At 43.9% G+C, this 14,446-nt stretch overlaps 1 protein-coding gene across 1 annotated transcript in view; it reads right to left on the bottom strand.

Annotated features, from left to right (window-relative positions):
- Positions 1-14,446, bottom strand: part of dlgap2a (discs, large (Drosophila) homolog-associated protein 2a) — a 181,270-nt gene that overhangs the window by 94,669 nt on the left and 72,155 nt on the right. Inside the window, exons 6-7 of the mRNA XM_041188234.1 lie at positions 12,007-12,226; positions 11,397-11,399 (exon numbers count right to left, since the gene is read on the bottom strand). Coding sequence (XP_041044168.1) covers positions 11,397-11,399; positions 12,007-12,226 — 223 coding nt within the window. The remainder of the gene's footprint in view (positions 1-11,396; positions 11,400-12,006; positions 12,227-14,446) is intronic.

Genomic DNA, 14,446 nt, shown 5'->3' with positions numbered 1-14,446 from the left:
ATAACCCCAGTCTATCCAATCTCTCCTCATAACTAAAACTCTCCAGCCCAGGCAACATCCTGGAAAATCTCCTCTGCACTCTCTCTAATGCAATTACATCTTTCCTATAATGCAGATTCCAGAACTGCACGCTGTAGCCTAACCAGTGTTTTATACAGTTCCAGCATAACCTCCCTGCTCTTATATTCTAGGCCTTGGCTAATAAAGACAAGTATTCCGTATGTCTTCTTAACCATCTTATCTACCTGTCCCGCTACCCTATCATTATCATTATTATTTGATTCCGGGTTTTCTTACCAATTAGCATCAGCAGATCTCAACTTCAATATTTAAATGGACACTCCAAACATGGAACTTGGAGTAATCAGAGCTTAGTAGTTGAGAGAAGGAAATGTTGCAACGGAAGGTAAATGGTCAAAGTCTGTATCTGACTTCACAGATACCTCTCTGGGTGTGCTGCTGGGGGCTGTGAAGACCTAGAGAGAGATTCTGTTCTCTAGCAACTGGAGGGAGGAACCCACTGGAGAAATCAAGATAACGTGGTTGGAGGTTGCTGAGGAGGTTACAGCAGGAGTGTGATGCCATGCTGCTGGATCCAATGCAGGAAGAGCTTCAATGACCAAAGGGTCAGGAAAGGTCAGAGCAATACCCTCACTCCACCTTCTCAAGCTTACTCACTCTTCACACCCACTTAGCTTGCAGGTACACCCATCTCTTCCTGTCTGTCCACTTCCTCAAATCCCCAACTATCCATCCACCACTGACACTCACTCTCAACGTTGTGCAGTCATGCCTCTCCTTCACAGTCACTCTCAAAAATGCTGTCCATCCATCAGGGAACATATTCCATTGTTCTCACTCATAGGTCTCGCCTTTCCCTCTTTATAGGAGAAGATTAGACAGAACACCAAGAGAGGCAGAGAACTGGACTTGTCCCTCCAAACATTTTGCAATTAACAGCTTCATTGGAGACACTGGAGGTCAGTGATGTCTCAGCGTGCCTGGCAATCAGAGATGGGGAGATTTGGGGTGTTCCAGCTACCTGTTTACAGAATTAAATAAAACCAGCTACATGGCATACAACATTGGGTAGTCATGTAGACTTGCTGTCAACAGTAAATGAAATATGATCTTATTCATAATGATGGCTTCAAATATTCTGGCCTTGCCAGTGCTCATTCAAATCTTTTTATCTCCCTCAGCGCTCTCACATACCAGTAGGAGTTGGTCGATGTCACCAATAACATCATCTCAGAGGACTGTAATCCCCTGAGGGTGCACCATCACAGGACTTAGGCAGAACAAGCCCAGACAATAGTACTCCAGTGGGACCAGTTAAAGAGACAGTTGGGTTTTGACTTGGTGTTTCGCACTTTACAAGGGGGCAAGTGCTGATGGTAGAATCAGGGACAGCAGTGGAGGGCCTGCATTTGAGGGTGCAGGACTCTCTAAGCTCCATTCAGCTGGATGCAGATGCTGTAACCAGGGGCCATCAGTGACGAGGAGAATCACTGAGCAGCAGCAGAGATTGTGCGATGTCCTGACACGCATTCCAAGAGATTGCAAGAATCTGGCTTAAGCATGGAAGCAAAAGGAAAAGAGTAAAGGTTTGTAGCTGTACAAATGTATTTACATGGGTGTGTTATACATTCTGTACTGTTAAGTGTCATTTCTTCATTTGATGCACATAAATATTATTACTTTGCAACACTTTCCCAAGTTTCCCATTCTTTTTCATGAGTTGGAAAGTGGTCTTTTCGGTCATTTGACAAATTTTGAAAAATTCATTCATGGCGTGCGGCCATCGCTGGCCAGGCCAACATTTATTGCCCATCCCTAATTGCCCTTGAGAAGGTGGTGGTGAGCTGCCTTCTTGAACGGCTGCAATCCAAGTGGTGTAAGTACTCTTAATGTGCTGTTAGAGAGGGAGTTCCAGGATTTTGACCCAGTGACAGTGAAAGAACAGTGATACATTTCCAAATCAGTATGGTGAGTGATTTGGACGGCAACCTCCAGGTGGTGGCGTTCCCATGTATCTGCTGTCCTTGTCCTTCTAGATGGTAGTGGTCGTAGGTTTGGAAGGTGCTATCTAAAGAGCCTTGGTGAGTTGCTGCAGTGCATCTTATAGATGGCACACACTGCTGCTACTGTGCGTCGGTGGTGGACGGACGGAGTGTTTGTGGACATGGTGCCAATCAAGCGGGCTGTTTTGTCCTGGAGGGTGTCAAGCTTCTTGAGTGTTGTTGCAGCTGCACTCATCCGGACAAGTGGGGAGTATTCCATCATACTCCTGACTTATGCCTTGTAAATGGTGGACAGGCTTTGGGAAGTCAGGAGGTGAGTTACTCGCTGCCAGGTTCCTAGCCCATGAACTGCTCTTGTAGCCACAATATTTATATGGCTAGTCCAGTTCAGTTTCTGGTCAATTGTAACCCCCAGGATGTTATGGAGGGGGATTCAGTGATGGTAATGCCATTGAATGTCAAGGGGCGATGGTTAGATTCTCTCTTGTTGGAGGTGGTAATTGCCTGGCACTTGTGTGGCATGAATGTTACTTGCCAATAATCAGCCCAAGCCTAGATATTGTCCAGGTCTTGCTGCATTTGGACATGGATTGCTTTAGTGTCTAAGGAGTCACGAGTGGTGCTGAGCATTGTGCAATCATCAGCGAACATCCCCACTTCTGACCTTATGACAGAAGGAGGGTCATTGATGAAGCAGCTGAAGATGGTTGGGCCAAGGACACTACCCTGAGGAACTCCTGCTGTGATATTGTGAAGCTGATGTGACTAACCTCCAATAACCACAACCATCTTCCTTTGTGCTAGGTATGACTCCAGCCAGTGGAAAGATTTCCCCCTGAATCCCACTGACTTCAGGTTTTCCTCGGGCTCCTTGATGCCACACTCAAACAAATGCTGCCTTGATGAATGGGGAAGATCTGAATTGACAGCAGCCAATGGGGGAATGTGAAAAGGATGCTTGATTGTTTTCAGGACTGCTTTGCGTCAGTGGCATTGATGGAGTGGGGGATCATAAAGATGGCTTTGCGTGATGTTGTTCGATGAGTCCACCGGTGGACCTTGTAATAATCAGGGGCATCCCTGACATCCTGAACAGCAAGATGTACTCCTGGCGGTGCAATGCTTTCATCACTCCCTCCTGTTCCTCCTTGGAATCCTCCAGAGAGGCTTCTTGCTCTGTACCTTGGTCCTCCTGCAAGACTAAACCTCTTTGTTGGGCAATATAGTGCAACACACAATGACCATTCTGGAGACCCTAGCTGATGCATACTGAAGGGACGCTCCAGATCTGTCCAGGTACCTGAAGCTCATCTTCAGCATGCTGGTGGCTTCTTCCGTGATGCATCTGGTGGTGATGTGGCATTTATTGTAGCACTATTGTGCTTCATACCTCAGGTTTCAGAGAAGTGTCATCAGCCATGTTTTAAGTAGGTATCTCTTGTCTCCAGCCAGCTAGTAACTCTGCTTCCAGGTGCTGCCCAGGAATCTTGTGCATACTTGCATAAAGATCTTCATTTGGTTGCACACCAGCTGCTCATTGATAGAATGGATGTCTTTGCAGGTGACAAACACTCTTCGGGTATCTATATGGGTGACTCAACTGCCATGTTTGTGCAGTTGATGCCAGAAATATGAGTATCCACTCATTCTGATTGGCATCATCACAGGCAAAGTTGATATAATCGAGAGTCCTGGCAAACTAACCATCAATCACCTGATCTATGCATTTGAGTTCCGCTGACTGTCCATCCTTTAAAATCTCCAGCAAAGCCATAAAAGGATACAAAGGCAAAAGAGTTGTAAGTCAGTAGTGACCTTGATAGCCACTGGCCACCAAGTCCAGCTAGCAGCAGGAATTGGTCCAGCAGATCTTGGTCACTAGTTGATGTGACACACTGAGCCCCCTGAAATACATCTCTTCAGCAATGTCAGGATAGCATTTTTTTCGTTCATTCATGGGATGTGGATATCGCTGGCAACACCAGCTTTTGTTGCCCACTCTAATCGCCCTTGAGAAGGTGGTGGTGAGCAGCCTCTTAAACCGCTGCTGTCTATCTGGTGTAGGTACACCCAAAGTGCTGTTAGGGAGAGTTTTCCAGGATTTTGACCAGCAACAGTGATATAGTTCTAAGTCAGGAAGGTGTGTGGACTGGGAGGAACTTGCAGGTGGTGGTATTCCCAAGGGTCTGCTGCCCATGTTCTTCTAGGCTTGGAAGATGCTGTTGATGGAGGCTTGCCCAGTTTCTGCAGTACATCTTGTAGACGATGCACACTATTGCCATTGTGCACCAGTGGTGGAGAGTGTGAATACTTAAGTTGGTGAATGGGGTGCCAGTCAAGCAGGCTGCTTTGTCTTAGATGGTGTTGAACATCTTGAGTACCACCTATCCTGGCAAGTGGAGAGTATTCTATCACACTCCTGACTTGTCCCTGGTGGACAGGCTGAGGGAATCAGGAGGCAAGTTACTTGCTTCAGAATCCTAGCTTTTGGACTGTTTCTTGTAGACACAGAATTTATATGGCTGGTCGAGTTCAGTTTCTGGTCAATAACAACCCCCAGGCTGTTGTTGAAGGGGGATTCAGTGATGGAAATATTGTTGGATATCAAGGGGAGTTGATACAATTTTCTCTTTTTGGCGATGGTTCCTCGGCATTGGGAATGTTACTTGCCACTTATCAGCTCAAGCCTGAATGTTGTCCAGGTCTTGTTGCATGCGGGCACAGTCTGTTTCATTATCTGAGAAATTGTGAACATTGTGCAACCATCAGCGAACATTCCCACTTCTGATGTTATGATGGAGGAAGGTCATTGATGAAGCAGCTGAAGAAAGTTCAGCTAGGACACTCCAATGATATCCAGGGACTGATGCAACTAGCCTTCAACAGCCACAATCTTCTTCCTTTGTGCTAGATATGACTCCAATTAGTGGAGAGTTTCCCCCTGATTCCCATCAACTCCAGTTTTGCTAGGGCACCTTGATGCCACACTTGGTCAAATGTTGCCTTGATGTCAAGGACAGTCACTCTCATTTGCCTTCTGAATTTAGCTCTTTTGTCCATGTTTGGGTCAAGTGGTCCTGGCAGAACCAAACTAAGCATCAGTGAACAGGTCGTTGATTTGTAAGTGCAGCTTGATAATACTGCTGCTAACACCTTCCACCACTTTGCTGATGATCGAGAGTAGACTGAAGACAGTAATTGGCTGGATTGGATTGGATTTGTCCTGCATTTTGTGGACAGGACATACCTGGGCAATTTTCCACACTGTAGGATAGATGTCAGTGTTGTAACTGTACTAGAACAGCTTGGCTAGGAGTGTGACTAGTTTTGGAGCATAAGTCTTCAAAAGCATAGCTGGGATGTTGTCAAGCCCTATAGTGTTTGCTGTATCCAGTGTACTCAGCCGTTTCTTGATATCACGTGGAATGAATCGAATTGACTGAAAACTGGCATCTGTGGTGCTGGGGACCTCAGTAAGAGGCTGAGATAGATCATCCACTCGGCACTTCTGGCTGAAGATGGTTGCAAATTCTTCAGCGTGACTTTTGTACTGACTTGCTGGGCTCCTCCATCACTCTGGATGGGGATATTTGTGGAGCCTCCTCCTTCAATTAGTTATTTAATTGTCCACCACCATTCACAACTGAATTTGGCAAGACTGCAGAGCATTGATCTGACCCGTTGATTATGAGAACATTTACCTTTGTCTATCACATGCTTTTTTCACCGATTATCACATTTGCAATCCTATTTTGTCGCTTTACCAGGTACTCATTTTTAGGCATTCGCGGTGCTGCTCCTGACATATTCTCCTACATTCCTCATTGAACCAGGGTTGATCCCCTGGCTTGATGGTAATGATAGGGTGAAGGATATGCTGGGCCATGAGGTTACAGATGGTGGTGGAACACAATTCTGCTCCTATGTCTTATGGTCTTTTAGTTGTACAGAGCGCTTATCTGGAGCACAGTGTTCAGTTCTGGGCACTGTACCTCAGGATGAGTATAACGGCCTTGGAGGGGTGCTGCTGCTGATGGCCCGCCGTGCCTGATGGATGCCCTGTTTTGAGCTACTAGGCCTGTTCTGAACCCATCCCATTTACCACAGTGGTAGTAGTGCCACAGAACTGATGGAGATTATTCTCTGTGGGAAAACAGGACTTCATCTCCACAAGGACTGTGTGGTGGTCACTCCTACCAATGTTGCTGAGGATGAGGTCAAATAGGTTTTTCCCTCTTGCTGGTTCTCTCACTGCCTGTCGCAGGCCCAGTCTAGCAGATATGTCCTTCTCGACTCGGCCGGCTGGGTCGGTAGTGTTGCTGCTGAGCCACTCTTGGTGATGGACATGAAACCTCCCCACCTAGTGTACATTTTGTGCCAACATCAGTGATTCTTCCAAGTGGCGTTCAACATGGAGGAGTACTGATCCATCAGCTGAGGAAGGGCTGGAAGTGGTAATCAGCAGGAGGTTTCTTTGCTCATGTTTGACCTAATGCCATGGGATTTCATGGGGTCCGGAGTTCAGAGCTTATGCTCTGCCTGAAGACCCTGTGTACTCAATATGGCCTCCTGTGAGCTGCACCTCTCTTCTGTTCCCCTCTCTTCTGTGGAAGTTTAGGTCTGTGACCATCAGGCTGCTGCTGGTGGTGCTGGTCACTTTGGTCCTCATCTAACATCCAATCCAAGGTAGCATCCATGCCAATTGTATCGATCAGAGTTCCAGAGTGCAGTGCAAACCTCTAAAGTATTGATGAAACCACAAAGTGTGCAAAGTGAAATCTCAGCACAAGTACCGTGAACAAATCTTTTCCCACTAGCAGATAAGAAAACAGCTGTGAATACTGAGATAAAAGCAAAATACTGCAGATGCTGGAAATCTAAAACAGAAATGGAAAATGCTGGTAAAACTCAGTAGGTCTGACAGCATCTGTGGAGAGAGAAACAGAGTTAACGTTTCAAGTCTGTATGAGGTTTACTAGATTGGAGATCAAAGGAGGTTTAGTAGTTGATACCTGGAATGAGTGGTTTGTCTTATGAGGTACAGTTGGACAGACTGGGCTTAGAAGAGCGAGTGGTAATTTGATTGAAGTATACAAGATCGTGAACGTCTTGACAAGTTGGACATCGAAAGGGTGTTTCCGCTTGTAGGTGAGTCCAGAACTAGGGGGCACTGTTTTAAAATTAGGGGTCACCCTTTTAGGACAGAGATGAGGAGAATTATTTTCTCTCAGAGGATTGTGCGACTTTGGAACTCTCTGCCTCAGAAGGAGGAGGGGTCAGTGAATATCTTTAAGGCGGAGGTAGATGGATTCTTGTTAGGAAAGGGAATCAAAGGTTATTAGGGTTAGATGACAATGTGGAAATCGAAACACAGGATCATCAGCCATGAATGGTAGAACAGACTTGAGGGGCCGAATGGACTACTCCTTTTCCTAGTTCTTATGTTCTTGACTCTTCTCCTCTATCTTAACCCTTTTTAAATTCCTTTTTTAAAATTTATTTTTCTTTTCTATCTACTCATTCTTATTTTATTCAATAATTCATTGTTTTACCCCCTTTTATCCCTTTTTAAATCCCTTTTTCAATCCTTTTTTCCCCAACCATCTCCCCCTCCCCCCACCCCACCCCCACTTGTTCCATGTTGTTCTTTCACAGGGTGCTGACCCTTGTTCTGCTATTAACGTATTCTGCTTTCTTACCTTTATGCCACTATCAGCACTTTCTTCAGCCCTTACCACTACCATTAACATGCCCTTTGTCTTGTGTCCATGACATCTTTGTCAATCTCCTTAGCCCTCACCTATCCCTGACCTTCTATCCAGCTTCACCTGTTCCACCACCCCCCCCTTAAACAGTGTAAATTTCATCACATTTCTACTTCTCTTTAGCTCTGAAGAAGAGTCATATGAACTCAAAACATCACCTCTGTTTCTCTCTCCATAGATGCTGTCAGGCCTGCTAAGTTTTACCAGCATTTTCTGTTTTTCTTATAGCTGTGAATACTGAGTATGAAGCCACGTGACTGATTCAGCCTCTGCAATTGCTGCTGTGCACTGACCTTGCTTTCACTGCCGATTTTCAGAAGGCCAGCAAACCAGTGGAGGCGTGGACCCAAAATTAAACTGAAAAATTCATGCCAACTTCACTCTAATTGAGCGATTAACATATTTAAAGTTGCAAACTGACTCTCCCGAGGAGATTGCTTGCACACAGCCTTATGCACTGCAGCAAAATGCAGAGGTTGGTGGATTGGAGCAGGCTTCAGTTATGCTGTCAATTTTACTTCTTTTAACCACCCCCATATCCACCCCCATCCCAGCTGCACCCAAACCTTCTTGCTCCTGCTCACTCAAATCCAGCCCATTAACCCTGTTTCTCTCTCCACCAATGCTCCCTATCATGCTGAGTGTCTCCATTGTTTCCTAGCTTCATTTCACACTTCCAGTATTTACAGTAATCTGCTTTTGTATTGTTAGTAAATCACTATAAGTTTCAATAAATAAAATTACAACTATACTTATTACAGTTAGAAGGGGAGTTGATTACGAATGTAGGGAGGTTATGCTTCAGTTGTACAGGGCACTGGTGAGACCACATCTGCAGTACTGTGTACAGTACTGGTCTCCTTATTAAGGAAAGATGTAAATGTGTTAGAGGCAGTTCAGTGAACGTTTACTAGGTTAATACCAGGAACAGGCAGGTTGTCTTATGAGGAAAGGCCGAACAGGTTAGGCTTTAGAATTTAGAAAAGTAAGAGGCAGCTTGATTGAAACTTTTAAGAGCCTGAGCGGTCTTGACTGGGTGGATGTGGAAAGGGTGTTTCATCTTGTGGGATAATCTAGAACTAGAGGTCACTGCTTAAAAATAAGGGGTCACTCATTTAAGACAGAGATTAGGAGAATTTTTTGTTCTCTGAGGGTTGAGAGTCTTTGGAACTCTCTCCCTCAAAAGGTGGTGGAAACAGAGTCTTTGAATATTTTTGAGGCAGGGCTGAATAGATTCTTGATTAACAAGGGGATGAAAAGTTACCTGAGGTAGGCAGGACTGTGGGGCGGAGGGTACAATCAGATCAGTCATGATCTTATTGATTGGCAGAACAGGCTTGAGGGATCAAGTGGTATATTCCTGTTCCTAATTTGTATGTTCGTATGAGCCTTTGAGGAAGAGAAATGGTCTCAGCTGCTTGAACTTACCTCTTGCTGCTTCTGAGATCATCTGAACTAATTAATCACATTTTATTACCTTCTAACTGTCCAACATGTGATGAACAGGGACTTTCAGTCTCAATTCTAACTACCAAAAAATGATTATACATTTAATTATCTTGGTATAGTAGTTAGACTATCACTTTACATTGAGTTACTGTTAGTTGCTTCTGCATGCTGTGGAGAATACACATGAAAGTCTGGTGTGCCGCAGGTCATTTCAAAGACACTAGTGTGACAATATTCCCTGCATGTAATGTGTCCATTATGTTGAAAGTGTCTGTAGCTTCTCCTATTGACAAAGGGTGGTTTAATACATTAATGTATGTTAAATACCAAGCCCCTCGCATAATTCTGTCCCGCAGCATCAATGGTAGCTACCTGGATGGATACAGTATAAATGTCCTAAAAATACACTTATTGAGCCTCAAACAATAATTTACATTAAAAACAAAAAACTGCGGATGCTGGAAATCCAAAACAAAAACAGAATTACCTGGAAAAACTCAGCAGGTCTGGCAGCATCGGCGGAGAAGAAAAGAGTTGACGTTTCGAGTCCTCATGACTCTTCAGCAGAACTGCCCAGTTCTGCTGAAGGGTCATGAGGACTCGAAACGTCAACTCTTTTCTTCTCCGCCGATGCTGCCAGACCTGCTGAGTTTTTCCAGGTAATTCTGTTTTTGTTTTTAATAATTTGCATTAATTTAGCACCCTTAATGTAGAAAAACATCCCAATGCACTTCACAGAGGTATAATCAATAAAAAAGATGCTAAGCCAAAGAAGGAGATATTAGAATGGACTCTTCTCCAAAAAGAGGAAACTTGCTGGTACATGGAGTATAATGAGAATGGTTTTAAGGAGGGTCTTAAATGAAGTGAGGGAGGGGAGAGTAGAGGTAGGATAGTTTAGGCAGAGAATTCCGGAGTGAGGGGCCTTGGTGGTTGAAGATGACATGGTTGCCAAAGATGGAGCAAAGGGAGGGGCAGTACACAAATGGGCAGTGTCAGAAGAATTGAAAGATTGGGGCAAGGTTAAAGAGATAGAAAAGGCTGAGGCCATAAGAGATTTAAACATGAGGATAAGGATTTTAAATATGAGGCCAAGGTGAACAGGACTTGGTGCAGGATAGGAGATGGGCTGCAAAGCATTTGACGAGCTGATGTTTATACTGAAGAGAATGGAAGTCAGGCCTGGAGAGTACTGGAATAGACAAGGTCGGAAGTGATAAAAACTTATATGAGGGTTTCAGCAGCAGATGGGCTGAGGCAGGAACTGAAGTGAGTGATTGCAGAAGTGGAACGATGGTAGTACACCATAAGATAGTGGCAGGGAAGGAAGGGGGCAGATTTAGTGATAAGGGAATGAAATTTGGCAAATGGTGATGTCCCCAGTCTGACCAATGTTTAACTGGAGGAAATTTCAACTCCAAGTCAGTTTTTCTTCCACTTTTACAACTTTGAGGAGGAAACATGCTGGTAGATGAGTATAATGTCAGTGGTGCCTCTGACCTTACCACATTTACCAAACTTTAGGCCCATAAGAAAATAACTCGGATGTAGAGAGCAAAAGATTGCTTATAGGAGAGGGGTAGAATGCCAAATCTGTGATAGAAATCTAGCACAAAAACCTCAAACTATAAAATTATCTGTTTGTGTAATAATGGTTATTAATTGGCACAGGGTTTGGTTACGAACACAAGAGGTAACGAGTCCAATAAATAGCAAAGTCCTAGCTGCTAGCTCAATATATTACTGCAGATGAACAAGGTCAGCTTTTAATATACAAACTGAAAACACTGGAAATACTCTGGAGGTCTGAAACCAATATTACAGAGAGAAACAAGAGTTAACGTTTCAGATTTCAGGCTGAAGATCTTTCAGCAAAAGTCACCAACCTGAAACAGTGAGGGAATGGAAGGGTTTCTATTGACATCTCCCAGTTTAAGAAAGGCGTGGATCTAAAGGAAGCCTCACAATATTTGAGTTATGGAAAATGTCTTGGGGCATAATTTGCTATCAAAGTTAGCAAGAATGTTGGCTAAAAGTAGAACAGAATGAAGAACCAGTGTGGTCAAGGTTCTTGATCACAGCTATCATAGAAGAAAGCCCAAAAACTTCCCACAGGCACAATCCCAGATTGCACCTGCTTCAGAACTTTGCCACAGACCTGCTCACAAGGGGAAGGAGTGGGGTCTCCAGTTCTGAATGTTCAGTGGTGTTGGGGGAACAACTGTGTGCCCTCCTGCTAAAGACACAAGAAATGCCAACCGATGCCAGCTGGCAGGCAGGGCTTCTGCAGGATTCCCCCATCTCCCCTGCAAAAAATAACTTGTCTGCTTCCTTAATCTGCTTATCCAGGGAGTTGTTTTAAATAAAAAACTAAATTCAGTCCCTTCCTAAATCTGGGGCAAGAGACCTTCCAGGCCCCAACTCCAGCCTGCACTAACAGGTGGAACCCAATTCTATAGATTCAATGAAAGGTGATATTAAAATGCCACTGCCAATGGTTCAAACCAAACTGAGAGTTGGGGCACACAAACTTCTGGCTGAGGGGTATTCCTTGCCCCCTGACGTCAATGGCCTTGCAGAGACCGAAAGAGGCCCTGTTCCCAAAAGACCGTACATGAAACTCTGCCTTAGGGCTGGACCTAGCATAAATGGATCTTAGCCGAGTATGTGGCCTTGCTGTTGGATGTCTTCTGGGATGACCAAGACCTTCCCTTCTAAATCAAGGGAACAAATCAGGTGCAACAGAAGTGAAAGATCAATTTAGTTACCTGTCGTGGATCTGATGGAGGAGGCCATTATTGAAGATGACATTGAAGGGATGCAGTCATCATCCTGTGAATAGCCAGCTTGAATGGCACGCAAATAACTGTGACTTCGTGTGCGGAAGCAGCCAGGAAGATCCAAGGCATCCACTGCCTGTGATTCAATTTCTCCGAAAACAGACTCGCAAACTGATTCAAACTGTCCATTGACCTCTGCTTCACTCACCTGAGAAACAAAATCAATAATGAAATAGAAGCTATCAATTCAAAGCTGCTTCTCTTCTTCTTGCTTTGGAAGTACACAAACATGGACATCAGGACCACTATAACCCCAGTTAAATAACTGCCTAGGGTCAACGAAAGATGTGCTACCCCTCAATTCATTAATTGGACTTTAATGGGTGCTTTTGGAGTATCATGTTGGAATTTGGGTCAGAACTAAAATATGTCACAGTTCTGTCCCTTTTTAAACCTCAGTATGTTTGAGGGTAATGTACTGCAATTTGTCAGATAACTTATTTTCCACATTTATACAGAATGTGAATGAGAAAAGTACATTATCCAGTGTATTTTCCTCATTTACATCCTCAGCGGACATCTTTGAGCTCCTGTAATCCCTGGCTGGGGCCAGGGAAGAAGGTCCAGTGGAGTTCTGAAATTTCCAGGTTGAGTTTGCGCTGCAATTGACTCAATTGTTTATGCAGGCAGATAACAAAACAAGCAGTATTTCCATTTTTTTTAATGATAACTGTGGTCTATGGGGCCTGTTGATGTTGCAACAAAATACGACAGCCCAGTTATATCAGATACAGGACAGATATCTGCCCAAGTTATACTAAGTAGTTTGACCCTAGCATTAGAATTAGTTTTCTCTCCAGTGTGGACATCTGGAAGTTCTGTCCTATCTCCCATCTGTGTCGCCAAAGCCTCCTCAGGAACTTCAGAGCTCTTACTGCTAGCACCCTAATGAATAAATACCTTGAAATTTAAAAAAAAATAACCTAGTGGCTCAAAGTGTGAGTGCAGATTCAATTTCAATCATGGTGATACCCAAACTTGTGACTGTTGCAGTTAATTCACAGCCATCTGAAGCAACGTGTCTCTTGGGCCTCACTGATTAATGAAGCAATGGGAACAAGATGTTGGGACTTCTGTTAAAATTGGAGAAAACCAGCTGCTTTGTTCATAAGATGCTGAATATAGAGCAAATGTGTGCATGTGATTTGAAGCCTCAAACTATGTTTGAGAAGGTGGGTAAAATGGGTTGACTGCATTGGAAATCTGGACAGAAAAGCCCTTTGTTAACTTCTTCCAGTGCTACAAAGAAAGGATTTTCAGCTTTAGAAGTAACACAAGATAAAATGTTCCACTTGTTTCTCTATAAGTGCATGCACGTTCAGTCATGTTGAGAGGTGCAGCCCAAACTGCTTTCCTTGATATGTTGATTTAACATAATTGAGCCAACACAAGTGTAATTAGATTCAAGGTTATTGCACTTGATTTAAGCTCCTTCTTCAACAGCAAGATGAAAATTTGGATGTTTCATTCTGCTACTTGATTAGCAAAAGGAAAATGAATTTCAGCAGCTTAAGATAGTCCCATTTAAACTCAATGGGAATTGATTTGATTAGAATCAATAAAATGAAACAACACAGGTGGAGGCTATTTGGCCTATTGTGTCTGTGATGGCATTTTGGTACAGCTATCCAATTAATCCCACTTTCCAGCTCTTTCCTACAACTCTGTAATTTTTTCCCCTTTTCACATATTTATCTAGCTGCCTTTTGAAGATTACCATGAATCTGGTTGAAGCTTGGCCTAAATAGCCAAGTGGTTATGGTGCCTGTCCTTGGCTTGCTGCATTGTTCCAGTGAAGCCCAACGCAAACTGGAGGAACAACACCTCATCTTCCGACTAGGGACTTTACAGCCTTCCGGACTGAATATTGAATTCAACAACTTTAGGTCGTAAGCTCCCTCCCCCATCCCCACCCCCTTTCTGTTTCCCCCTTCTTTTTCCAATAAATTATAAAGATTTTCCTTTTCCCACCTATTTCCATTATATATAAAAAAAAACCCACTAGAGCTATACCTTGAGTGCCCTACCATCCATTCTTAATTAGCACATTCGTTTAGATAATATCACCAACTTTAACACCTATGTGTTCTATTGTACTATTGTCGTTGACATCTTTTGATGATCTGCTTCTATCACTGCTTGTTTGTCCCTACAACCACACCCCCCCCCCCCCCTCTCCATGTCTCTGTCTCTCTATCTCTCCGCCCCCCACACACACACCTTAAACCAGCTTATATTTCAACTCTTTCTTGGACTCGAACGCAAGTTCTGTCAAAGGGTCATGAGGACTCGAAACGTCAAATCTTTTCTTCTCCGCCGATGCTGCCAGACCTGCTGAGTTTTTCCAGGTAATTCTGTTTTTGAAGTG

The sequence above is a fragment of the Carcharodon carcharias genome, chromosome 5 (assembly GCF_017639515.1).
Source record: "Carcharodon carcharias isolate sCarCar2 chromosome 5, sCarCar2.pri, whole genome shotgun sequence".
Classification (NCBI taxonomy): domain Eukaryota; kingdom Metazoa; phylum Chordata; class Chondrichthyes; order Lamniformes; family Lamnidae; genus Carcharodon; species Carcharodon carcharias.
The sequence above is the reverse complement of the archived record's forward strand: the minus strand, read 5'-3'. Positions and strand labels throughout refer to the sequence as shown.